This window comes from Solanum stenotomum, chromosome 4 (assembly GCF_019186545.1).
Source record: "Solanum stenotomum isolate F172 chromosome 4, ASM1918654v1, whole genome shotgun sequence".
Lineage (NCBI taxonomy): Eukaryota > Viridiplantae > Streptophyta > Magnoliopsida > Solanales > Solanaceae > Solanum > Solanum stenotomum.
The window spans coordinates 62,191,340-62,215,964 of NC_064285.1; the positions used below are offsets into that span (position 1 = coordinate 62,191,340).

Here is a 24,625-nt window from a genome sequence, read left to right on the forward strand (position 1 = left end):
TTATTATTTTCTATCTCATCACACGTATAAAATAATTAAAATTTTAACGTATAAATTTTATACATTATTTTCTATCTCATTACACATATCAAATGATCCAAAGTTATAATATACAAATTCGATGTGTTATCGTTTTCTATCTCATTATACATACTAAACGATTTATGTTATGATGTGTAGATTCAATATCTCATCACGCATATCAATCGATCCTAGTCATAACATACGAAACTTAGCAATAAAAGTAAGGTATGAGAAAGCAAACAATTAGAGTCACACCAATCTTGCCACGTGTCATGATCTCTTGTGTCCAAAGCAAGGTATATAAAAACAGTAAAATAAAAACGGTTACATCTTAAAATCTTCATGCTCCGTCGATTGACTCGCCAACTCACCTTTCTCAACTCGGCCGAGTCGAACCGGTTCAACTCATTCACCGGCTCACCGCACCGTCGTCATTTCCCGGTCAAATCTCTCCCCGTTAAATATCCTGTCGTAAGTCCTACGTTTTCATCGATCTGCGTGAAGTACAAATCTTCCTCCTCCTACTCGGCAGTCACCGGGAGGCGTATGCCGGTGGAGATGAGTTCTAGTCCGATGACGGCGTCGGTGGTGGAGGATTTTGTTCACGTTGATGGAGAAGTTGCTAATTTGAATTCGGAAGGCTCGGAAGCGAGTGTTGTGGAGGAGCAAGGAGTTGAAGAGGTAATTTCGGCGAATGTAGAAGGTGAAGGAGAAGGATATGAAAGGAAGGTTTTGCCGGAGGAATTGTCGAGGAGTGTAATGATGCTAACTTGTGATTCTTCTGCCAATGGAGGCATTTGCGATGTGTATGTTGTTGGCACTGCTCACGTTTCTTCGGTAAATTTACTGTTCTTTAATTGCATTTTAGTATTCACACTTAAAAGTACTTTTTATGCATAAGGCTTCTTAAGATTAGTATTTAATTTTAGTATAATCCAGCCTCCCAGTAGCAGAGATGGAATTAGTGGATCATCAATAACAGTTTGCTGAAATGATGCTCTAACAACATAGGATTATTATTAGATATCTTGTGACCATTGCTGATGAGATATTGTTAAGTCTTATATTTGACTCAACATCAGCTGGTGACGAATAGGATGGACACTTCTTTAAGTTAAGATGTTAAATAACAGTAGAAGACGTGACATAAGGCAATAGTTCCCATGCCTCATCATATAAACTAAGCGTGTATGAATATGTACTTTCTTTATTTTCATACCTTGTCTTTCTTATTTTCTCCTTTATCTTGCTTAGATTGATAAAGTTTGAAGCCTTATATGTGACCTATATATATAAATATTGACCTTTAATCCAGTTAATTGTTCATATTAAAGAAACTGATGATGTAATACAGATTGAGTTATAAAGGGTGTATAATCATCTTAACTTTACTATGCATGGTTACAGGAATCCTGCCAAGAAGTTGAAGCAGTAATCAATTTCTTGAAACCAGAGGTCGTACTTCTAACAAACGCCTTTGGTGCATGCTATATTTTTCTCTTTTTTATGTGTTGAATGTCAGTCTGATTTATACTGGATAGTTGATGACAGGTTGTCTTCTTGGAGTTATGCTCAGGTCGGGTGGGTATACTTACACCTCAGAATTTAAAGGTCAGTCTTTCTATTGGCAGGCTCTCTTTTTATCACTCCATAATTCATGCCGCTTGCAGAGAGCATTGGAAACAGTTAGTTTTTTTGTTTAGGAGAATATCCAGCATTTTGGCAACTATTGTTTAAATATGAGTATAGAATTGTTTCCTGACTGGTATAAGGAGTCCTTTGAGGAAAAAGGATCAAGTTTCAGAGTTGATGTACATATGTATTCCGTGGCGTACGCAGTATTTCTCGGAAGCAGTGTCGACATTAAAGAAGTGAAAATGAATACTACAGTGACGTCATATTTTAGAAAACTAAGTTCCAGATACATTACAAAGTCAAATATAAATTCAATTGAACCGTAGATGAATTTAATTATATAGAATCCAATCCTCCCAAGAAAAATTGATAAATGTTTTTTACAAATTCCAACTAAAAAGGGGATATAAAAAGAACTTACAATTAAAAGAGCAGCACGCAACACATTTAATCTTCAAAAACTGCAAAGCAACTGTAATCTCCAAATATTACAAATTGTAAAATGAACACTTTTTTTCAATTGCTTCTTGGTATACGAGCATGAAAGAATCCACCTTTTCTTCTCAAACGAGAGAGGTTGAAAGAAAGTTTGGAAAGCCAGCTAGAAGCTCAAGTGGATCTCAAATAAATGAATAATTTTTTCAAACTTAGAATTTTAAGGTGTTTGAGTAATCTAATTTCACAACAATATTAAAGCATTTATTGATTGCTAGTCAAACTTGCACTTAAATACTATGTGAGCAGATTTTTAAATTCAATGAAGTTGGCTAGTTGTATTAGTTTCTCCATTTTAAGCATGGCGTTGAGGGTTCAAGCCAAGGGTCGAACACGTAACCTCAAGTAAAACATTGAAGCTTCTTACCAGTAAGCTACTGAAGGTGTTCTGTCAAGCAGTGTCATGTCCTTAGTATTTACTCCATACTTTCTTTTGCATCATAATATATATATACAAATTTAAAAAATTCCTGACCAAGCGGTGTCGGATGACACCCCTTGGATTCACGTGCCTCTGCCCCTGTATGTATTCTTTCAATGTTGTAATGGAGGATTATGATTTGATTTCTGAATCCTTGTTGCTTCTTTGGTGCTTTCATGCAACCTTATTATAGGAGGTTATTCCTATGCTCTTCCTTCTCCTCCTTCCCTCATCTTTGGGAGGTGAAGGGGTGACTGGAGATGGTAGACTGCAGGTGGGAAAGGATGGAGTGTACTTTAGCTTGAAATATTTCTTTTCCTCTTATTTTATAATGAAAAAACTCAAAAGAAGGATTTTTTTGCTAAAAACTAATAGTTGAAACTAATAATGTGCAACGACAGAGTGAGGTATATGTCAGGGGGATAAAAAATGTGATTTCTCCTCTAATTTAAAATCAGGTACTTTGAAGCGTTCCCATGGTTGTGGTAGGACAAAATGTGGTGTTTCTTGGATTCTCCACTGATGATCCATGCAGTTTACATGGAGAGTTGTAGGTCCTCTAATCTAGTTTTGTTTTTCTTCTTTGGAGAAACATGAGGTTACTGATAATGGCTGATCAGATTCATAGCTAGGATAGGTAGTTATGGTTTTCCTAGCCTAGTTTTAGTTTTTCTGAACCAGTGTTTTGGGCGGCGAAAGGCGACAAGGGTCTGGCTCGCCTTTTTGAAATGGCACCAATTAATACCAAAAAATTAAAATATTTAATTGCATATATAAATAATCAAAATCTCAATAGCACTAACATATAAGCAAATATTTCAATTTAAAAACTTTAAATAGATAGTACATACTAAAAGTCTAGAACTTGAATGTGAAAAAAACAGAACAAAAGTCAAATCATTGAGGAGAAAAACAGCGGTAGAAGTAACTCTGAAGTATGAAGAAGCAGAAGGAAAAAGAAACAAAGGAAGAAGAAATTTGGAGAAGAAAAGAAAAAGAAACACGTATTGGTTGGACTTTGGGGTCGCCGGAAAAGTCTAGTCAAGTCGACTGGTTGGAGTCGCAGTTTAAGAGTGCAACTGGGAAAATTTGGAAAGGAACCCCTAAAATTACCTTTTAACTTTTAAATCCCTAAACTTGTCGCCTTTTTTTTTTAAAGAAAATACAAAAGGCGATGCCTTAGCCTTTCTCGCCATGACATCGCCTTTTGAAGGTCGCCTCACCACAAAGCTAATAGGCGATGAAGGGTCACCTTGCCTCTCGCTGTTGGCGACGAGGCGATCACCTTTCACAACAGTGTTACAAACAAATTAAGGTTTTTAATAATGTCTGCTTGAATTCCTTGGGTGACAGAGGTTTGACATTCTTTTGGGTATTGAACTTTGGGAACTCGTTTAATTAGATTGAATTTCAAGCTATATGAATCTCCAGGTTTTTCTCTTACAATTGCTTGATAATTGGAATGAAATTCTGCAGGATTGGCTTTTGGGTTCCATTTGGTCAGGCTTGAGCTTATTTTGGCTGGTGTTTTTTGCACTATGTGTACTTATTTTACTATCTTGAGTTTTGCATCCTACATAAGGATGACAACTACATTAGATGTCTCCTCTCTCCCCAACCCCCCAACAGAAGAGGAACTTTCAGCAGTGAGGAGGCATGCTCCTTATTTTTCTGTCATTATTGTTAACTTCTATGGATTCATCAAATTTGAAGCACATGCATACATATGTAGATATCATCTATTTGTGTCAAACTGGTGTCATTTGTGACTGTCTCACTTTAGTATTTCGTATGCAGATGTTAAGTCACCATTCTTCTCTTACCTTTACGTTTTGCAATTCGGATTCATTTATTGGAAGTCTTAAATTAAAATTACTAAGGCATATCAAGAGATTAACATGTTCCAGTGGACTGGCCATGAGAAAAATCCAGATTCAATCAAGGGTGTATCTGATGTGTATGTTAATGTATGTCAGCTCGGTCATGGACATAGATGAAAAGTGAAATGACCTTTTGATATAGGCTATACCAGAGAACTGTATTCTCTCTCTCTCTCTTTCTTTTGTGCATATGTTTTTTTGGCATCATGGTATTAATGTCTTTATTTTCTAAGCGAACATATTAATTACACCTATTTTTTTCTTTCTATGTTATAGAATCAGATAAGTATATTCTGATATTCTGTCCTTGATTGATTTATCATTCAATTCGAGTATTTTCATTTACTGGTGTTCGTATCATTTAGTTTTGATTTTTGTTTTGATGAAAGATGTAATGGTGGATCCATTTTCTCCTCGTTAGGTTTAATATCTAACATACCCAACTCTGATATGGCCAGGTACCAACAATGGGAGAAATGGTGGACATGTGGAAGAAAAATCAAAATCCGTTTGGGATACTCTACAGCTGGTTTCTTGCCAAGGCATGATCATAATCTCAAAAGTTGTCCTTACAGTTCGGAAGTGATATGTTACTCCTTAACATTAGTGCTGTGGAATGCTGATCACTCATTTAATCTACGTTGCGTTTTAGGTTGCTACCAAGCTTGAGGTTTTTCCCGGGGCGGAGTTTCGTGTGGCATATGAAGAAGCAATGAAGTACGGTGGTAAAGTGATTCTTGGTGACCGTCCCGTGCAAGTAAGACATTTTCACTCATTCCGTTATTAATTGGTCTGTTTGCTTCTGTGTCTCAAAATTGATCATGTACACCCCTGCTTTAACTGGATAATGTCTTTACATCACCACATGTCCCCTGTGATCATGGAAAAATTGAGATCGCTGTCCTGTTGTGTCCCGTAAACATCAGAGTTGATAAGTATGAAGCATTCCTCTTCGTCTCTCTCCCTTCTCTGAGATAATTACTAGAAAACATTAATCATCTGTGTTATTGAATAGTTTACTCTGCTTACTGGATAAGTGCTATTAGAGAACAAACGTGTTTGATGTTCTAGAATTTCATTTCATTCCAGATGAATCAGCAAACAACAACAAGAACATGCCAGTATAATCCCACAGATGGATCAGCAAAATAAATCAAAATTCCTCCAGATACTGCTGCACTGATCCTCTCTCTCTCTCTCTCTATTCTCTATCTATCTTTTTCTAATGCACTAGAGTACCACTTTCATGGAGACTGGAGCACATCTCTATAAACATATAAAGTTTCTTATGCATGATTTATCAGCTTACAATTACACTTTCTTTGGTAGCAGATTCCACATGAAGAAAAGAAAAAACAGTTGCATATTCACTGCTGCTTTGCTTGGTATCTTTGGTTTTTCATTTGTTTTTCAGTATAATGAATTGTTGTATCTTGTATTATGAACAGGTGACATTGCGAAGAACATGGGCAAAAATGCCACTTTGGCACAAGACAAAATTGGTGTACTCTCTATTGTTCCAAGCAGTATTTTTACCGAAGCCTGAAGATCTCGTCAAAATGGTAGGTTTGTTGCATAAGATTCTATAGGATTGTCCCACTCTGCATAAAGTAATTTCATTTATGAAGAAGAATATTGTATGTTACTTATGCCAAACTATTTTTGGTGGGCAGTTGAAGGATATGGATGATGTTGACATGTTGACTCTTGTGATTCAAGAAATGAGCAAGCAGTTCCCTACTCTTATGGATACCCTAGTTCATGAGCGAGATCAGTTAGTCCTCTCACTTGCATACTATCCCCTCCCCCCAAACACACACACACACAACAGAAACCTCCTCCTCGCCCCATGCGAGGTCTGTTGGTATGATACCAGTTTGTTTTGCTGCCTGCTTGTTGTATGGTTTTGTTTTGTGTATTTAAGGTGCTTATAGTTGTTTGTTGGCTTTGAGTCTAGAATAAGGAACATACTGTCAGGTCTGGCATTTGTAAAGATTTTAGAATTAGATGGCTTTTGTATGACCAAGTCAATCCAAATCAAAACATTGAGAATGCTCTGATTAGTTACTTCTATGTCTTTAGGTATTCTTTCTTAGTGTGGGTTGACATAAAGTTTGATTATAGGCTGTTGGACAATGTCTTTTTCATGTACTCATATAATCTCAAATAATATGAGTAAGGGACTCATATGTCTGTGAGGTCTAGAGCACGAGAGTGTTACTCTATCTCACTGTTGTGCTCCTTTAGCTGAAGGGTTAATGAATGTTTTCTCAAGGAATCTCCGTGTTTCATTGCTTGTCACTTCCTTTGTTCACTTCTAATCTCCCCAGAGCATTATTGCTTATCACTTCCTTTGTTTGCTTCTAGTTTTCCCAGAAATAAAGCCAGTTTTACTATAGTACTCCCTTAGACTGAAATGAATTTCAATATCTTATGGCAGTAACAGACATTAACACCCACCACCCAACAGAAAAATAAAGGGGGTAGTGCCAAGAAAAAAGCCATTGATGTACTAGTTTGTGATTGTTTGGTTGGACTAAAGAAAAAAGTAATATCTTGCCTAGATGCTTTAGCTTAAATGTCATCAGTCTTTGACTAATTCACCTATAGTATTGTAATTACCAATGACTTCAAAAGTCCTATGTTAGTGCTTGGAACAAATTGTTTCATTTGTCTAATCAAGCAGACTAGTAGTAACATCATTCTTCCTGTCTTGGAAAAAAAAAATGTAGTGCGAGTGTTTTGAACCAACATGTTAGCTTTGACATTTGATAATCTTGAAAGTAATTTACTTGTACCACCTAACAAATATGAAGAATCTTCCACTCTCTCTTTGCAGGTTTATGTCATCAATGTTAATAAAAGTTGCCTGTGAACACAGCTCTGTAGTCGCAGTTGTTGGCAAGGGTCACCTTCCAGGAATCAAGAAGAACTGGAAGCAACCTATTGAGGTAATAGACATTTCTTCTTCTTGACAATTTCAGTAAGACTTGGATATCCTCTGTTGTACATCGCGAAATATATGAAACCAGAGCTTGATTGATTTTTCGTATTCACATTGTGTGAGACTCAATTTGAGCTTCTTACCCATAAAATTATTGAGAGGCTATTGTGTACTTATTTGCTGCCACAGGTTAAGGAACTACTATCAATACCGTCACCCAAACCTCTCATTTCTGTTGCGAAGATTGTGACAACCCTTGGAGTTGCAGTTGCAGGAGTGGCCATAATATCTGGCATTTACGTTTCAAGCAAGAAATAATCAATCAGAGGTTTTAGATCCAACGGTCGGTAGGGCGATGAATATGAACATCATCAAGGCTCTCTCTTGTGACTTTCAACATTTGAGGGTCATGAACTGTTACTACTTCTCTTATGCATTTGAAGGGAATCAGTACACAGATACAAGGAAATTGTCATTTTGCAAATTTTCCTGTGGACACCTCAAATAGAATATCTGAACTCTAAAACAGGTGGATGTGGCACGAATAATTGGTTAAATATGGCAGAATGTTGATAACATGATAACATAAAGTGAAAAGAAGTTATATAAGTATTTGCGTTCCTTCATTTACCTGCTAAAAAACGTACATAATGAACTTCTGAATATTCAACAAATTCTGAGCCCACATGGCGGAGCTAGGAGGGTTAACGGAAGGTATTTCATTAGGACTAATTCAGCTATTGGATGTTTTTTTCTTTTAGAACCATTTGGCATTTGGTATACTAGTCCGATTAATTGCGCTTTAGGCAAATAATAAACACTTTATCGTAAAAGTGGTATCAAATTAAAGTCGATGCCATGGGTTCGATTTTCAAGAGCAACATGTTTAACGAACAAGTGTTGGATAACACCATACATCCTATCTATGGCAGACATGAGTGATGGGAGTTCGCATTTAGTATCAACAAAAGTTGGTGTAGTACACACATTCAAGATGTGTACGTAACTTTGCTTAATAATATCTTCTTCTCACCCACATCTCATTTGGTGAATATTTGGGTTTGATTTGCATATATTTATTTATGTGTTAATAGTCTTTCTTTTAACTACATAATAATTGGTTATCTTCACATAAAATGAGATACGTAAGAAATGATATTCCTATAATTCAATAGCAATTGATCAGACACGAGTGAACTTCTAACTGAGAAGGGGAACTAGAAAGTTGTCTCAAAAGGACATTTTTATTAGTTACATACTTAAGGAAACAAATTTACAACATATACAATAAAGGTTTCCCCACCATAATAAAAAGAACAGAAAAAAACAAATTATTCACCACAGTGATCCAATCCCCTTCATCGTAACAATCCCAAAAATTATTAAAATTTTGCAACAAAAAATAAGGCCAAATCAAAGTTCCTCTTAGTTTCGGAAGGCACAATGTTTTCGAATTTCCCCTGCTTTCCCAGTAAGGACTCCAATTTGTCCCATTTTCAGCATTGATTCTCCAAAATCCTTGAAGAAAGTTGATCCATGTTGATTTAATTGAGATAACACATAATGTTTTGTTTGAGTATCTGTAAGAAGAGCTGCATCAGACGCGAATAACCCTCTTCTTTTGCTAACCATAGTATAATAATCAGTGTCGAAACTCTTGAAACTTCCAGGATCCATTTCAACGATCGTAGTCACATCTCCAGGCTTACATTTAATCTTCAAACGATTAATGTAGTTTTGATCCATGTTTGGATCCATGTCACCTTTACCAGTGAAATTATACAAACGGCTCGAAAAGGAAAAACAATGTGACATCCCAATTGTGTGTCCTCCTATGGAGGAGAGGGGGAAAAAAGAATAAGATTGTCGTTCAAGGATAGTCAGTTGAACAAATATGTATATGAAAATTTGAACACTCGTAACGAAATTTACCTGATAGAACAACAAGGTCTTTAACATTTAGTCCCAATGCACCAAATGTAGTTTTGAGAGTAGTGAAGTTATCAAAAGGAGTTGGTAGGTTTTTTGAGGCCTCTGAGAGAATTGAGACTCTTCCATCTCTTCTACCTAAGGGGACTGGCCATGTTTATCCATTTATCTGTATTACAATGAAATATGACATTTTATTTTGATCGGACTAAAAAAAGAAAATATGGCACATAAATTGAGACAGATAGAGTAATTAGTTACCAATGAAACAGCATCACGGGCAGCTAAGGCTAAAATATCAGAGCAAGATACTATGCCAGGGCACTCTTTCTCTAAAGCAGATTTAGCAGCATCTATCACTTGAAATCCTCTTAGGCTTTGATTTGGAATTGCATCTTTCTCTGCTTTATTTCCTTTTGTTGAATTTAGTAGCACTGAACCATCACATCCCTACAACAAAAAGGAGAAAAGAAATTAGTGTAAAAAAAAAACTATATTGACGGTGTATGTAGTCCACCTGTCTCAATTTATGTGACGTTTTTCATATATCAAGAGTCAGTTTGACTAATTTTCGAGACTAATGCATTCAATAGTGGTGCTTACCCTAACAAAACAATCATGGAAGTGCATTCTCAACAAAGGGGCAGCCAAAGTAGGAGCAATAGAAATGTAGTGCTTTGTTGTTTCTTTGACAATTGCTTCCACATTTGGACATGTTTGCTTGTAGAATCCTACTTCCACACCTTCACAATTATTAGCAACAAAAAAGAGTTGAAGAATGAGAAATGAAAGAAATTTTAATGTTGCCATTATATTATGTTTTCTCTTAACCAAATCTCTATGTTGTTATTTCCTTGAAGGGATGATTGGTAAACACAAATACATTGCCTATAAATAGGAAGCAAATTATGAAAACAATTAAATGGACAGAGCTGGCATATAATGGAAAGTTGATTTTATTATTTAGCAGTTAGCACCTTCTTAACAAAGCAATATTTAATGTTAGTTCTTCCTAATTATATAAAGATCAGGTTAAGAGGAATATCAACTCTCTATTAAGTCAAAACAGAGTGGAGTCGTNTTAAATGGACAGAGCTGGCATATAATGGAAAGTTGATTTTATAATTTAGCAGTTAGCACCTTCTTAACAAAGCAATTTTTAATGTTAGTTCTTTCTAATTATATAAAGATCAGGTTAAGAGGAATATCAACTCTCTATTAAGTCAAAACAGAGTGGAGTCGTATTTGGTAGAAATCGGCTTATCCTTAAATAAAAGTATTCTTTCTTTAAAGCAGGTAGAGATCCTGTGATCGAATCTTACCACCGTGTGCTTAGACAATGAAAAAAAATTCTTGTTGTGGATGCTTCAAAAAAAACCATTAGTAGTGTAATTAATAATTAATCACAAGTTCATGTAGAAATAGTACTCTATTTATCATTTTATTACTTTTGCGACCACTAAACCAAACTTACTATATTAAGTTATTAATGTCAAATGCATTAGGGGAATCTGCAAACTAAAATGTATGCTTTAGGTGAACATATATCTATGTCTGGTGTTCCTTATGTTGAGTTAATAAAATAAGCAGGTCATTAACACGCCCAAACCTAAATGGTTGTGTGGATTATGATTTTATGGCTGATTTTGCGACCCCTATAACCTCTACGCTTCAATACTTAATTAGCCGTTTTAGTAAAGAAAAATGAAAAATATTTTCTTTAGAAAAGACAAACTCCTTGAAAATAAGGAAAATGAGTTCTCTAATAAAAGTAGGGAAAGCAAGTTGCATTGTCTCTGATGAACCAGCTAGATTACAGAGGCGGACCCACCCCTCTAGGTGAGGGTGCACGTGCACCTGTTAACTTTGAAAAAAATCATGTGTATATATGTTTATTTATTTTGAGAAACTGATAGAAATTAGGATATAATTAACAGTGCACCCATGAAGAGCATAGGAGTTTCATTAAGTTGTTGGTACAATTCAAATGATCCACCCATGAGATATGGCTTCAAATCTGGCTAGAGTGTTTTTATTTTAAGTTTATTTTAAGCTCAATTTTGAGCTAAGCCCTAAGATAATATTGATGCACCGAAGTCTTCAAATCCTGGGTTCTTCTCTGTGCTAGAAGATCGACTGCAAAATATTCGAAAAGGCAAGCAAGAGATACTTGGTACAACAGTAAGAACAGATGTTGATGCTCAAATGCATGAAAGTGTTGGCATTGAGTAACTATTACTTGCATCACCACCAAAAACCATGCTTTCTATATTTTGCAATTTGAAAGATCTTAAAGATACAAGTTTTATTTCCATTTATCGTTCGAGATTTGATGGAAAAATTAAGGGTTGTGGAATGCATGATGTGACCCGCGAACTCTGCTTGAGAGAAGCTCATCTCTTAGTAATATTTGTTTTTATTAAGAAAAAACACTTTAAAGAGACACAATTCTAATCTTAGTAAAGCAAAACAAACAATTTTATTAATTACATGCTTAAGGAAACAAATTTACAACATATACATAAAGGTTTCCCCACCATAGTACATAACAATTCAAATATTATTAAAATCTTGCAAGTAAAAAAAAAAATAGCTTATCAAAGTTTCTCTTAGTTTCTGAAAGCACAATGTTTTCGAATTTCCCCTGCTCTTCCTGTAAGGATTCCAATTTGTCCCATTTTCACCATCGATTCGCCAAAATCCTTGAAGAAAGTTGATCCATGTTGATTTAATTGAGATAACACATAATGTTTTGTTTGTGTATCTGTAAGAAGAGCTGCATCAGACGCGAACAACCCTCTTCTTTTGCTAACCATACTATAATAATCAGTGTCGAAACTCTTGAAACTTCCAGGATCCATTTCAACGATTGTAGTCACATCTCCAGGCTTACATTTGATCTTCAAACGATTAATGTAGTTTTGGTCCATGTTTGGATCCATGTCACCTTTACCAGTGAAATTGTACAAACGACTCGAAAAGGAAAAACAATGTGACATCCCAATTGTGTGTCCTCCTATGTAGGAGAGGGGAAAAAAAAGAGTAAGATTGTCGTCCAAGGGTACTCAGTTGAACAAATATGTATATAAAAATTTGAACACTCGTAACGAAATTTACCTGATAGAACAACAAGGTCTTTGACATTTAGTCCCAATGCACCAAATGTAGTTTTGAGAGTAGTGAAGTTATCAAAAGGAGTTGGTAGGTTTTTTGAGGCCTCTGAGAGAATTGAGACTCTTCCATCTCTTCTTCCTAATGGGACTGACCATGTTGGTCCATTTATCTGTATTACAACGAAATATGATATTTTATTTTGATCGGACTAAAAAAAATATATGACACAAATTGAGACGAATAGAGTAATTCGTTACCAGTGAAACAGCGTCACGGGCAGCTAAGGCTAAAATATCAGAGCAAGATACTATGCCAGGGCACTCTTTCTCTAAAGCAGATTTAGCAGCATCTATCACTTGAAATCCTCTTAGGCTTTGATTTGGAATTGCATCTTTCTCTGCTTTATTTCCTTTTGTTGAATTTAGTAGCACTGAACCATCACATCCCTACAAAAAAAGAATTAGTGTTAAAAAAAAAAAAAAGAGCTATATTGACAGTGTATGTATTCCATCTGTATCAATTTATGTGGCATTTTTCATTTATCAAGAGTCAATCTGAGTCAATCTTCGAGACTAATGCATTAAATGATGTTACTTACCCTAACAAAACAATCATGAAAATGCATTCTTAACAAAGGGGCAGCCAAAGTAGGAGCAATAGAAATGTAGTGCTTTGTTGTTTCTTTAACAATGGCTTCCACATTTGGACATGTTTTCTTATAGAATCCTACTTCCACACCTTCACAATTATTAACAATCAAAAAAAGTTGAAGAATGAGAAATGAAAGAAATTTTAATGTTGCCATTATATTATTTTTGTGGAGAAAACTAAAATCTTGAAATGATTGATGATTGGAACACACAAATGCATGCTCTTTAAATAGGAAACAAATTATGATATCAATCCTTTGATTTATTAAAATGGTAGAGCTAGTAATGGAGAGTTGATTTTAAATATTTAGTAGTTAGCACCTTCTAAGCTAAGAACTTTTTTTTAATGTTAGTTCTTTTTGCTAATATATAATGTAGTATTTCGATCGTGAAAATATCAATTTAGGAGACTTATGAATTTTTTTAACTAGCGAAAGTGAATTTGTTATAATTATGACTCATATTATCTGTCATTGAAATCCTCATGAAATGGATGAATTCTCTTTGTTTACGGTCTAGATATCCTTTAGAAAATGCAAGAGGGACTAGTACTGTTGTGTGGTTGATTTATCACTTGATCATATATGTCTTTTGATAAAATATTTCTTCCGTTTTTATTTATACTCTTCAATTGTGATTTCGTACTTCAAAACTCGACGGATTCCCTAAAAAAATCGAGGGTCTCTGTTGGTTTTCCTTAAAAAAAAAGTATAATTTTCACGCATTTTTATGCAAAAAAAACCCGATGAGCATTCATCAATATTCCCTGGTTTTTCTGAATCGATTCTATCTATCGATTTTTCATTGTTGCGAATTTAATTGTGTTACTTATTTTAGCCATTGAAAGGAGTCTTGGAGTAACGGTAAAATTATTTTTGTCTGAACTATAGGTCACAGATTCAACCTGTGGAGTCATTGTTATCTAATCACACTCCTTGGGGTGCGCCCCTCCCTGAACCACGCTAACTAAGATACTTTGTTCACCAAACCTTTTTTATTAAAAAAAAAACACACTTATTTTAGGCATCATAACATGCATTATTCTACATTGCTACTCTTAACAACTAAAGAACTAGTTTACATGCATACTAACTCTCAACTCTATCCATGATTCCATATACACTAATGTACCTAAACTACTTATTCTTTTATTTTCAAATATTTAATTTGTATTTCAATGTATTGTTGACTTCATTTATATTAGTTAGTCATAATCTTATCATTCCAGTTTTTAAACTCATACAAGTTGTATTTCCTTATGATTGTGCTATATAATAGTAGACGTACAATATACGATATAACCGATCGATGCATGCATGATTTTGACACGCTCAAAACTAGACATTTGAAGTCTAGCTCGAATACCATTTTGAAACATTAAGACTTTAAATTTCCCTATAAATAAGCTCGAGTGAGAAGGATTTTCCGAAATCATATAAGAAAAGTACAACTCATATACTTAATCGATGTGAGATTCTAATATAACAAAAAATTGGAATATAATAAATATCCAACCATATCCTAATTAGGCATTGAAGAGTGTATAAAAGCAATGATATACATGTATATGATTAGTATTTTAGTTTGCAGGAGAAAAATAAGGGAGTGGGTTGCAGATTCCCCTAATGCATTTGACATCAATTAACTTAGAGAAAAATAAATAAATCAACACTACCGATACCAAATTGATTTTCAATTTAATATTAGTAAGTTCGATTTGGTATACGCGATCCCAAAGTAATAAAATGATATACAGAGTATCACTACATGAATAAACATGGCTAAAGATAGAACTTTCCTTTAATACACCAAATCATAAGCACAACGTAACATAACTAATCTCAACATTAATAATCGATATTCCTCTTAATCTTATTTTTATATTGTTAACAAGAACATTAAAAATTGCTTAGTTAAGAAGGTGCTAACTACTAAATAATAAAATCAACATTCAATTATATGTCATATCTACCCTTCAAACAAATCAAAGAATTCAAATGCATCACCATCTACTTAATTCCTATTTAAAGGCCATGCGTTTTTGTTCTCAAATCATCCCTTTCAAGCAAATAACAACATAAACATTTAGTTGAGAAAAAAGAAATTAAATATTAATGGAAACATTAAAATTTCTTTCATTTCTCATTCTTCAACTCTTTTTGATTGCTAATAATTGTGAAGGTGTGGAAGTAGGATTCTACAAGAAAACATGTCCAAATGTGGAAGCAATTGTGAAAGAAACAACAAAGCACTACATTTCTATTGCTCCTACTTTGGCTGCCCCTTTGTTGAGAATGCACTTTCATGATTGTTTTGTTAGGGTAAGCACCACCATTTATTGCATTAGTCTCGAAGATTAGTCATATTGATTCTTGATAAACGAAAAATGTCACATAAATTGAGACAGATGGAGTACATACACCGTCAATACATTTATTTTATTTTCACATTTTTTTGAAGGGATGTGATGGTTCAATGCTACTAAATTCAACAAAGGGAAATAAAGCAGAGAAAGATGCAATTCCAAATCAAAGCTTAAGAGGATTTCAAGTGATAGATGCTGCTAAATCTGCTTTAGAGAAAGAGTGCCCCGGCATTGTATCTTGCTCTGATGTTTTAGCCTTAGCTGCTCGTGACGCTGTTTCACTCGTAACTAATTACTCTATTCGTCTCAATTTATGTGTCATATTTTCTTTTTCAATCCGATCAAAATAAAATATCATATTTCTTTGTAATACAGATAAATGGACCAACATGGTCAGTCCCCTTAGGAAGAAGAGATGGAAGAGTCTCAATTCTCTCAGAGGCCTCAAAAAACCTACCAACTCCTTTTGATAACTTCACTACTCTCAAAACTACATTTGGTGCATTGGGACTAAATGTTAAAGACCTTGTTGTTCTATCAGGTAAATTTCGTTAAGAGTGTTTCAGCTTTCATATACATATTTGTTCAACTGAGTACCCTTGGACGACAATCTTACTCTTTTTTTCCCCTCTCCTTCATAGGAGGACACACAATTGGGATGTCACATTGTTTTTCCTTTTCGAGCCGTTTGTACAATTTCACTGGCAAAGGCGATATGGACCCAAACATGGATCAAAACTACATTAATCATTTGAAGATCAAATGTAAGCCTGGAGATGTGACTACAATTGTTGAAATGGACCCCGGAAGTTTCAAGAGTTTCGACACTGATTATTACAGTATGGTTAGCAAAAGAAGAGGGTTATTCGCGTCTGATGCAGCTCTTCTTACAGATACTCAAACAAAACATTATGTGTTATCTCAATTAAATCAACATGGATCAACTTTCTTCAAGGATTTTGGCGAATCGATGATGAAAATGGGACAAATTGGAGTCCTTACGGGGAATGCAGGGGAAATTCGAAAACATTGTGCTTTCAGAAACTAAGAGAAACTTTCATAAGCATTTTTTTTTCTTGCAAGATTTTAATAAATTTTGAATTGTTAAGTTGAAGGGAATGAATAATTTGTTTTTTCCTGTTCTTATTAATTAATGTACTATGGTCGGGAAACCTTTATTGTATATGCTGTAAATTTGTTTGGCTAAGCATGTTATTAATAAAAATGTCCTTTACCTTTACTAAGCATTCATGCACATAGGAATGTACATCACTGGGTTAGTTCAGGTTTTTTTAAATATCAAATCAAATCATTTGTATCAAATTAAAAATATGAAAACCAAACCAAATTAATAATAATTGGAGGTTTTCAACCTCGGATATTTTCGGGCTTTTTTGGTTAGGACTAAAAGCCTGTTTTCTTTTCGTGATATTGTTCATACGATACAATTTTTTATGGTTGCAATGGAATATGAGCATAAAGCCTCTTTTCAACTGTGATTCATCGTACAACTAATCTAATAGACTAGTACATTAGAGAAATTGATGAAAGTAAAATAGTGGCTTAAACAATTTACATAGTCAAAATATTGTCGTCAAAAGTGAATACAAGTTGTTTACATTTAAATCTTTAAATTCTTCACCATCATTATTTACAACTTAGGACCTTGTACCTAGAAGAACAAAACATTGCTGAAGTGAGATCTTCTATACATATTTCCCAAAATACCATAGCCTTCATCTGCAAAATAAAACCGCAAACCGAACATTATGGGTTCGGTAGGAAGGAATTTATTTTTTTTCGAAAATGTTTTCTTGACAAATAAGTTGGTTTCTAACTTAATTATCTTCTCATGTTTGATTGGTGAATGGAAAATATATTCTAGTGTATGATTGGGGAATGAAAAACATTTCTTAGAAAACATCTTTTATTTTTGGCTAGAGACTAGAGAGTGAAAAATAGTATTTTCCTAACCCGAGACCAAACCCGGACCCGACCCTGACCCAAGACCTGACCTTAACTCCTGATCCTGACCCTTACTCGAGACTTGACCCCAACCTCAACTCGAGACCCGATCCCGATCCTGACCCTGATTCGAGACTCGACCCTGATCCGAGACTTGACCCGACCCGACATAGATCCGAGACCTTGACCCCGACCTAGACCCGAGACCTAAGACTCAACCTTAACCTCGACTCGAGACCTTAACCCTACCCTGACCCAATACCCGATCCCTACCTTGACCCGAGACCCGACCTCGAATCCCGACCCCAAGATCTGGCTCGTTCAAACTTTTGAATCAGGATTCGACAGGAGAACCTGACTCCAATTCGCAACTCTAGTCTTGACTTCCAAATCGGGACCCAACCCTGACTCGAGACCCAAACCACACTACCGTCCTAGTTCCTGACATCCAAATCAGGACCTGACTTTCGATCTGGGACTCGACTGTCGAACTTTGATCCAGCCTCGACATCGATACTTGAATTTTGATTTCTGAAGCCTGATCCAACATTTACACCAAAATTAGGACTCAATTTCGAATCGGGACCTAAGCCCGACGCCTAATCAAGGACCCAACTTTTGAAATGGGATTCGGCTTCCACATCCGACCTCGACGATCGATTCAGAACTTAAACCCGACACCTGACATGAGACATGACCTTGACTCTCAACCCAAAATCTGACTCCGACACCCGACTTAAAACCCCATCCCAACCCCTGATTCGAGACCCGACATCGACACCAAACTCGGAATTTGACTTTTAATCCTAACTCGAGATCCGACCCCAACTCAATCCAGAACTCAAAAGTTGAGTCTCAATTGAGGACACTTTTGAGGACATCGTGCGTCATTTCTTGCCATTTGACACCCTAAGTAGAGGAGAGTGTATAAAACTAAGAAGCAAAGTTGGGAATTAATAAACACAGACATACATGTATATGATTAGTATTTACATTTTAGTTTGCAAGGGGCTCATTAGGGAGTGGGTTGCAGATTCCCCTAATGCATTTGACATCAATAACTTAATATTGTCAGTTGGTTTAGTGGTCACAAAAGTAATAAAATGATAAATAGAGTAATATTTCTATTAGAACTTGTGGTTAATTATTAATCACACTACTAATGGGTTTTATTTGAAGCATCCACAACAAGAATTTTTTTTCATTGACTAAGCACAAGCTGGTAAGATTCGATCTCAGGATTTCTACCTGCTTTAAAGAGAGAATACTTTTACTTAAGGATAAATCGGTCTCTACCAAATACGACTCCACTCTATTTTGACTTAGTAGAGAGTTGATATTCCTCTTAACCTTATCTTTATATAATTAGGAAGAACTAACATTAAAAATTGCTTAGTTAAGAAGGTGCTAACTGCTAAATAATAAAATCAACTTTCCATTATATGCCAGCTCTGTCCATTTAATTGTTTTCATAATTTGCTTCCTACTTAAAGGCCATGTATTTGCGTTTACCAATCATCCCTTCAAGCAAGTAACAACACAGAGATTTGGTTAAGAGAAAAAAATAATATAATGGCAACATTAAAATTTCTTTCATTTCTCATTCTTCAACTTTTTTTGATTGCTAATAATTGTGAAGGTGTGGAAGTAGGATTCTACAAGAAAACATGTCCAAATGTGGAAGCAATTGTCAAAGAAACAACAAAGCACTACATTTCTATTGCTCCTACTTTGGCTGCCCCTTTGTTAAGAATGCACTTTCATGATTGTTTTGTTAGGGTAAGCAACACCATTTAGTGCATTAGTCTCGAAGATTAGTCAGATTGACTCTTGATATGCGAAAAATGTCACATAAATTGACACAGATGGAGTACAAGTTTTGTTTTTTTACACTATTTTTTTTTTATTAGGGATGTGATGGTTCAGTGCTACTAAATTCAACAAAAGGAAATAAAGCAGAGAAAGATGCAATTCCAAATCAAAGCTTAAGAGGATTTCAAGTGATAGATGCTGCTAAATCTGCTTTAGAGAAAGAGTGCCCTGGCGTTGTATCTTGCTCTGATATTTTAGCCTTAGCCGCTCGTGATGCTGTTTCACTGGTAACTAACTACTCTGTCTGTCCCAATTTATGTGTCATATTTTTTTTTTAGTCCGATCAAAATAAAATGTCATATTTCGTTTTAATACAGATAAATGGACCAACATGGCTAATCCCCTTAGGTAGAAGAGATGGAAGAGTCTCAATTATTTCAGAGGCCTCGAAAAACCTACCAACTCCTTTTGATAACTTCACTACTCTCAAAACTACATTTGGTGCATTGGGACTAAATGTTAAAGACCTTGTTGTTCTATCAGGTAAATTTCATTACAAGTGTTCAAATTTTCATTTACATATTTGTTCAACTGACTACCCTTGGATGACAATCTTACTTTTTTTTTATCACTCTCCTTCATAGGAGGACACACAATTGGAATGTCACATTGTTTTTCCTTTTCGAGCCGTTTGTATAATTTCACTGGCAAAGGTGATATGGATCCAAACATGGATCAAAACTACATTAATCATTTGAAGATCAAATGTAAGCCTGCAGATGTGACTACAATTGTTGAAATGGATCCTGGAAGTTTCAAAAGTTTCGACACTGATTATTATACTATGGTTAGCAAAAGAAGAGGGTTATTCGCGTCTGATGCAGCTCTTCTTACAGATACACAAACAAAACATTATGTGTTATCTCAATTAAATCAACATGGATCAACTTTCTTCAAGGATTTTGGTGAATCGATGGTGAAAATGGGACAAATTGGAGTCCTTACTGGGAATGCAGGGGAAATTCGAAAACATTGTGCCTTCAGAAACTAAGAAAAAACTTTGATTTGGTCTTTTGTTTTTGTTGCAAGATTTTAGTCATTTTCGTATTGTTTATGTTCAATTGAATAATCTTTTTCCAGTTCTGATTGTAGAGTGTAACTTGTAAATTTTTATTTGATTCCTAAGCATGTAACAAATAAAAAATATTGTTTGGCTTTCACTAGCACACATTCTGATTTTGTTTTTCTTATTTTTAGTGCATCAGACTGTCTTTTTCTTTGAATTTCAAAAACGGTTGAAAAGAGCGCACAACTAGCATGAGGTAAATTCATAAATAACCACTTTTTAGCCGTGTTTGTGATCATTCTATTGATTAGCTGGATAGCTCGATTTTGTAAAAAGTACCTATAAATAAACTCGTCAAGGTCAAGGGATCTCGATCTATACTAGTTGAATAAAGTACAAAATAACAATTTTAACCATGCATGCTAATAGAATTGAAGCAACATTTTTATTAGTCACATGCTCAACAAACTAATTACAATAAAGGTACATTTACCACCACAAGATACATTCTTCGTGAATTGATTAGAACAAAAAAGAAAAAGAAAACGAAAATGACTAAAATCTTTTTGATAGAGAAATAACTTCACAAATTATTCCTTTTAGTTTATAAAAGCACATTTTTTTCTAATTTCGCCCGATTTCTCAGTAAGGACTCCAATTTTTCCCATATTCACCATTGACACCCCAAAGTCCTCAAAAAAAGTTGATCCACTAGCACTTAATTGTGCCAAAACATAAGCTTTTGTTTGTTTATCTGTGAGAAGTGTTGCATCAGATACAAAAAGGCCTCTTCTTTTGCTAACCAAAGTGTAATAATCAGTGTCAAATGTTTTGAAACTTCCAGGGTCCATTTCAACTGTGGTGGTCACATCATTGGGCTTACATTTTGTCTTCAATTGGGCTATATATTTTTTGTCCATGTTTGGGTCCATATCACCTTTACCAGTAAAATTGTACATACGACTACCAAACGAAAAGCAATGTGATACTCCAAGTGTGTGTCCACCTATATATATGAAATAAGTTAGGACCAAAAAATAAGTAAAGGATATAGGGTTAGTAGAATGTTCGATCCCACAGTTAAAAGTAAATTTTAGTTCAGATCTTTGTGATACGTGACTAAGCATGTATAACCGTGCATTTATTGAAAGTGTGGTGTAACGGTACAAATTTAACATAGGAAACTACCTTATTAAACATGCATTCATACTATATATACTAATTTAATCTATACTTCCAAATAGTTATGCATATTACCACTAATTAAGAGTTTCTTATCATATATTGAGAAATATACACCTAGGTACATGTATTTTTGCTACCAGATACACTAAAATAGAGAGAGAGGCGAGTGAGATAGTCATGTATCACATATACATACAAATCACATTAGATACATGTATATATGTATGTAGCTGGTGTGATTCACATATATCTGGGATGCCAGATACATAGGAGAGTGAAGAGCGAGATGAGAGGGAGGTGAGATAGATTTGTTATGTATTCCAGATACATGCAAATCCACTTGGATAGAGTGTATCTAAAATAAATTACACCTAATTTTGACCTCATGTATCCCGAATATATGCATCTAAACACATCAAAATCTGGTAAGATTAGTACTATTGCAAACTAAAATATATCTAATTAAGTAATTAGCTCCTAAACTAATGTGATTTCCGTAAGTTTTCCTTTTATCATAATACAAAGGTAGTCAAATGAAATTATAAATTTTACCTGATAAAACAACAAGGTCTTTTACACTTAAACCCAATGAACCAAATCTTGTTTTTAGAGTAGTGAAATTATCAAAAGGAGTTGGTAAATTTGTTGTGGCTTCTGAGAGAATTGAAGCTCTCCCATCTCTTCTTCCCAATGGTACTTGCCATGTTGGTCCATTAATCTGCGAAAAAAAAGAAAAACATAATTAACATGTTCAAAGAAAAACTAATTGTGCAGAAACTTTATTTGATAACTCTTTAATTTAAATTTTTCACACGGCAAGTATAAACTCACGAAATTAAAGAGCATTTTTACAATCTACATATCTTTCATTTAAAATCACAAGATTTAATAGTCTTTTATATTTTTTTTAAACGTCATGTCACGTTAAAATCAAATAACTAAATTGAAACACAGAAAATAATTATTTACCAATGAAACAGCATCACGAGCTACTAAGGCTAAAATATCAGCACAAGATACAACACCAGGACACTGTTTTTCTAAAGCAGATTTAGCAGCATCAATCACTTGGAATCCTCTTAGACTTAGGTTTGCAATTGCATCTTTCTCAGCTTGATTACTTTTAGTAGAATTTAGTAACACTGAACCATCACATCCCTGCCACAAAAAATAAAAATTAATTTAAGAAAAATAACTCACAATTATATTCATAATATCATATCACCCTTATGCTCGTAGAAAATATAAAGAACTTCTAATACTAGTAGGAAATATATAGTTGAGTTCAACTTGTTTGTGATCGGAATGTGATAAGATTACAAATCTCAAATTTTATAAAAGGTTAGTGCTGACTTGATAATGAATATTTTTCAGTATATTGTTTATGTATATAAATTAAATTCAAATAATCGTATAAATGAAAAACTATATAGTATAGTAAATGTTGAGTAACATGCTATAACATGTTAAATGACATTATCACAATATATTAAATTCAAATATTAAATTCAAAACCATATAGTATAGTAAATACTTTTGCTTACCCTAACAAAACAATCATGAAAATGCATTCTTAACAAAGGAGCAGCCAGAGTAGGAGCAATAGAAACATAGTCAACAACAGCCTTTTTCACAATTTTTTCAACATTTGGACATGTTTTCTTGTAGAACCCTACTTCAAGGCCTTGTGAATTAACAAGTCCCAATACAATTGCAAAATAAATAATGAAAATAGAAAGAAATTTTAGAGTTGCCATTTTTTTATTAAAAAAAATTGGCATAAAGATGAAGAAATTAATTAAGCTTTCTTAATTTGCTTGTTTGAAGTGATGATTAATTAGGGGCACAAATGCATGCTATTTAAATTGGAAGGATATTTGGTGACATGTCACTTCTTTGATTATGTAAGTTGGTATTAATTTTAAGGTTGTGTTTGGTAGGAAGGAAAATGTTTTCCTAGAAAATAAGTGAGTTTCTTATTTATTTAATTTTTAGTGTTTTGTAAGTGAACAAGAATATTATTAGAAGAATATTTATATATAACCTAGCATAACACTATGTAGTGAGGAGTAGGGGTTCAAGGGTGACGACAGGTGAGATGGTCACACTCTAACAAATAAAGGATTTTGCGGTAATTATTTAGTGACAATTATGTAATTGTCGCTCTATATATATTATATGTAGTGGTAACATAACATGGGTATTTATAGCCACCACTAGATCTATATATAAATGTTGTTAAAATCTCCACTCTGGATGCAACTGGATTAACTCAATTGTCGCTAATATTTTTGCGGCAAATAATTATTATTGCTAAAAGAAAAATCTATTGCCAATAAATATTTCTTTTAATTTGTTGTAGTGCGATCAAGGTATACAGGGGGTTGAGGTCGTTGGGTGGATGGGGAGAGACAGTGAACTCGTAACAATATTAACTAATCAAACATGGAAAATTAGAAAATATTTTTTAATTCATACCAAGCACATCCTAAATTAAAATTGAGTTTAATATTTGGCAGTTAGCACCTCCCATGCAAAGCAATTTTTAATGTAATTGTTTTTAATACATGCAAAATGGACTGCCAAACAACCCTCAATAAAAACATAAGAGGACTAAGCTTTCTATGAAATATAGATGTAATTAATTTTTAAACAATTTGATGTTGATAAGAAGTAAAAAATTTAAGTTATGAATTTTGAATCATGATTTGTTTTGCTTACTGAGCTTTGGATAGGTAATTGTATATACATGTTAAATAAATTTTAACACAAATTAAATTAAAAGTTTAAGTCAAAATTACTTAATTTTGTCGAACTTATTATAATTATTATTATTTCTCCGCTCCTAATTACTAAAAGTTAAATTTAGAACTAGCTACGACCTAATTCGTTGCTAATTAAATTTCTCATTGCTAATATGACTTTTTTTGATAAACCATCACTAATTTGATATCAAATAAGATTAACAAATGATTTTGTTGTTTAGTTATAAAATTTGTTTGTCACTAATATTTATTTTTAGTAATGTATGCTAATGTTGTGAAGTTGATCTGTTTTAGTCACTCTTGAAATGAAAAAGATTAACCAAGTTAATAAATTGACAAGTTATTGACTTAATCACATGTTATTTTAGCTGAGAT

The 24,625-nt window shown here is 34.1% G+C and overlaps 5 protein-coding genes and 1 pseudogene across 6 annotated transcripts in view; 2 read left to right on the forward strand and 4 right to left on the reverse strand.

Moving 5' to 3' along the window:
- LOC125863338 (cytochrome b6-f complex iron-sulfur subunit, chloroplastic) overlaps window positions 1–24,625 on the reverse strand; it is a 324,107-nt gene that overhangs the window by 259,688 nt on the left and 39,794 nt on the right. The window lies entirely within an intron of this gene.
- On the forward strand, window positions 352–7,883 carry LOC125863313 (uncharacterized). Its single transcript, XM_049543503.1, has 9 exons — window positions 352–861; window positions 1,432–1,479; window positions 1,576–1,635; window positions 4,914–4,997; window positions 5,108–5,212; window positions 5,904–6,017; window positions 6,129–6,229; window positions 7,295–7,406; window positions 7,589–7,883. Exons 1-9 carry the CDS (start codon window positions 367–369, stop codon window positions 7,715–7,717), a joined length of 1,248 nt encoding a protein of 415 aa, XP_049399460.1. The 5' UTR covers window positions 352–366; the 3' UTR covers window positions 7,718–7,883.
- Window positions 8,631–10,174, reverse strand: LOC125863322 (peroxidase 27-like; annotated as a pseudogene).
- LOC125863320 (peroxidase 27-like) lies at window positions 11,916–13,274 on the reverse strand. Its single transcript, XM_049543510.1, has 4 exons — window positions 13,041–13,274; window positions 12,700–12,888; window positions 12,446–12,611; window positions 11,916–12,344 (listed from the first exon to the last, which is right to left on the reverse strand). Exons 1-4 carry the CDS (start codon window positions 13,245–13,247, stop codon window positions 11,938–11,940), a joined length of 969 nt encoding a protein of 322 aa, XP_049399467.1. The 5' UTR covers window positions 13,248–13,274; the 3' UTR covers window positions 11,916–11,937.
- Window positions 15,164–20,453, forward strand: LOC125863321 (peroxidase 27-like). Of its 2 annotated transcripts, XM_049543512.1 has the most exons (5): window positions 15,164–15,273; window positions 19,062–19,201; window positions 19,333–19,521; window positions 19,612–19,777; window positions 19,879–20,453. In XM_049543512.1, exons 1-5 carry the CDS (start codon window positions 15,207–15,209, stop codon window positions 20,283–20,285), a joined length of 969 nt encoding a protein of 322 aa, XP_049399469.1. In that variant the 5' UTR covers window positions 15,164–15,206; the 3' UTR covers window positions 20,286–20,453. The 2 variants fall into 2 exon arrangements, with proteins under 2 accessions (XP_049399469.1, XP_049399468.1); XM_049543511.1 differs by lacking the exons at window positions 19,062–19,201; window positions 19,333–19,521; window positions 19,612–19,777; window positions 19,879–20,453 and adding exons at window positions 15,553–15,741; window positions 15,833–15,998; window positions 16,099–16,692 and having other exon boundaries at window positions 15,164–15,413.
- Window positions 20,760–23,303, reverse strand: LOC125863319 (peroxidase 27-like). Its single transcript, XM_049543508.1, has 4 exons — window positions 23,030–23,303; window positions 22,455–22,643; window positions 22,038–22,203; window positions 20,760–21,306 (listed from the first exon to the last, which is right to left on the reverse strand). Exons 1-4 carry the CDS (start codon window positions 23,264–23,266, stop codon window positions 20,900–20,902), a joined length of 999 nt encoding a protein of 332 aa, XP_049399465.1. The 5' UTR covers window positions 23,267–23,303; the 3' UTR covers window positions 20,760–20,899.

Bases quoted from the DNA above. Each gene is read 5' to 3' on its own strand.
- LOC125863313 (XM_049543503.1), top strand. From the start codon at position 367: ATGCTCCGTCGATTGACTCGCCAACTCACCTTTCTCAACTCGGCCGAG. The intron at 4,998-5,107 runs GCATGATCATAA...GTTGCGTTTTAG, and splicing joins ACAGCTGGTTTCTTGCCAAG to GTTGCTACCAAGCTTGAGGT. The intron at 7,407-7,588 runs GTAATAGACATT...TTGCTGCCACAG, and splicing joins ACTGGAAGCAACCTATTGAG to GTTAAGGAACTACTATCAAT.
- LOC125863320 (XM_049543510.1), bottom strand. From the start codon at position 13,247: ATGGCAACATTAAAATTTCTTTCATTTCTCATTCTTCAACTTTTTTTG. The intron at 12,889-13,040 runs GTAAGTAACATC...CTTTTTTTGTAG, and splicing joins TTCATGATTGTTTTGTTAGG to GGATGTGATGGTTCAGTGCT. The intron at 12,612-12,699 runs GTAACGAATTAC...GTTGTAATACAG, and splicing joins CCCGTGACGCTGTTTCACTG to ATAAATGGACCAACATGGTC.
- LOC125863321 (XM_049543512.1), top strand. From the start codon at position 15,207: ATGGAAACATTAAAATTTCTTTCATTTCTCATTCTTCAACTCTTTTTG. The intron at 15,274-19,061 runs GTGTGGAAGTAG...ATAATTGTGAAG, and splicing joins GATTGCTAATAATTGTGAAG to GTGTGGAAGTAGGATTCTAC. The intron at 19,522-19,611 runs GTAACTAACTAC...GTTTTAATACAG, and splicing joins CTCGTGATGCTGTTTCACTG to ATAAATGGACCAACATGGCT.
- LOC125863319 (XM_049543508.1), bottom strand. From the start codon at position 23,266: ATGCCAATTTTTTTTAATAAAAAAATGGCAACTCTAAAATTTCTTTCT. The intron at 22,204-22,454 runs GTAAATAATTAT...TTTTTTTCGCAG, and splicing joins CTCGTGATGCTGTTTCATTG to ATTAATGGACCAACATGGCA. The intron at 21,307-22,037 runs GTAAAATTTATA...TCATATATATAG, and splicing joins AGACCTTGTTGTTTTATCAG to GTGGACACACACTTGGAGTA.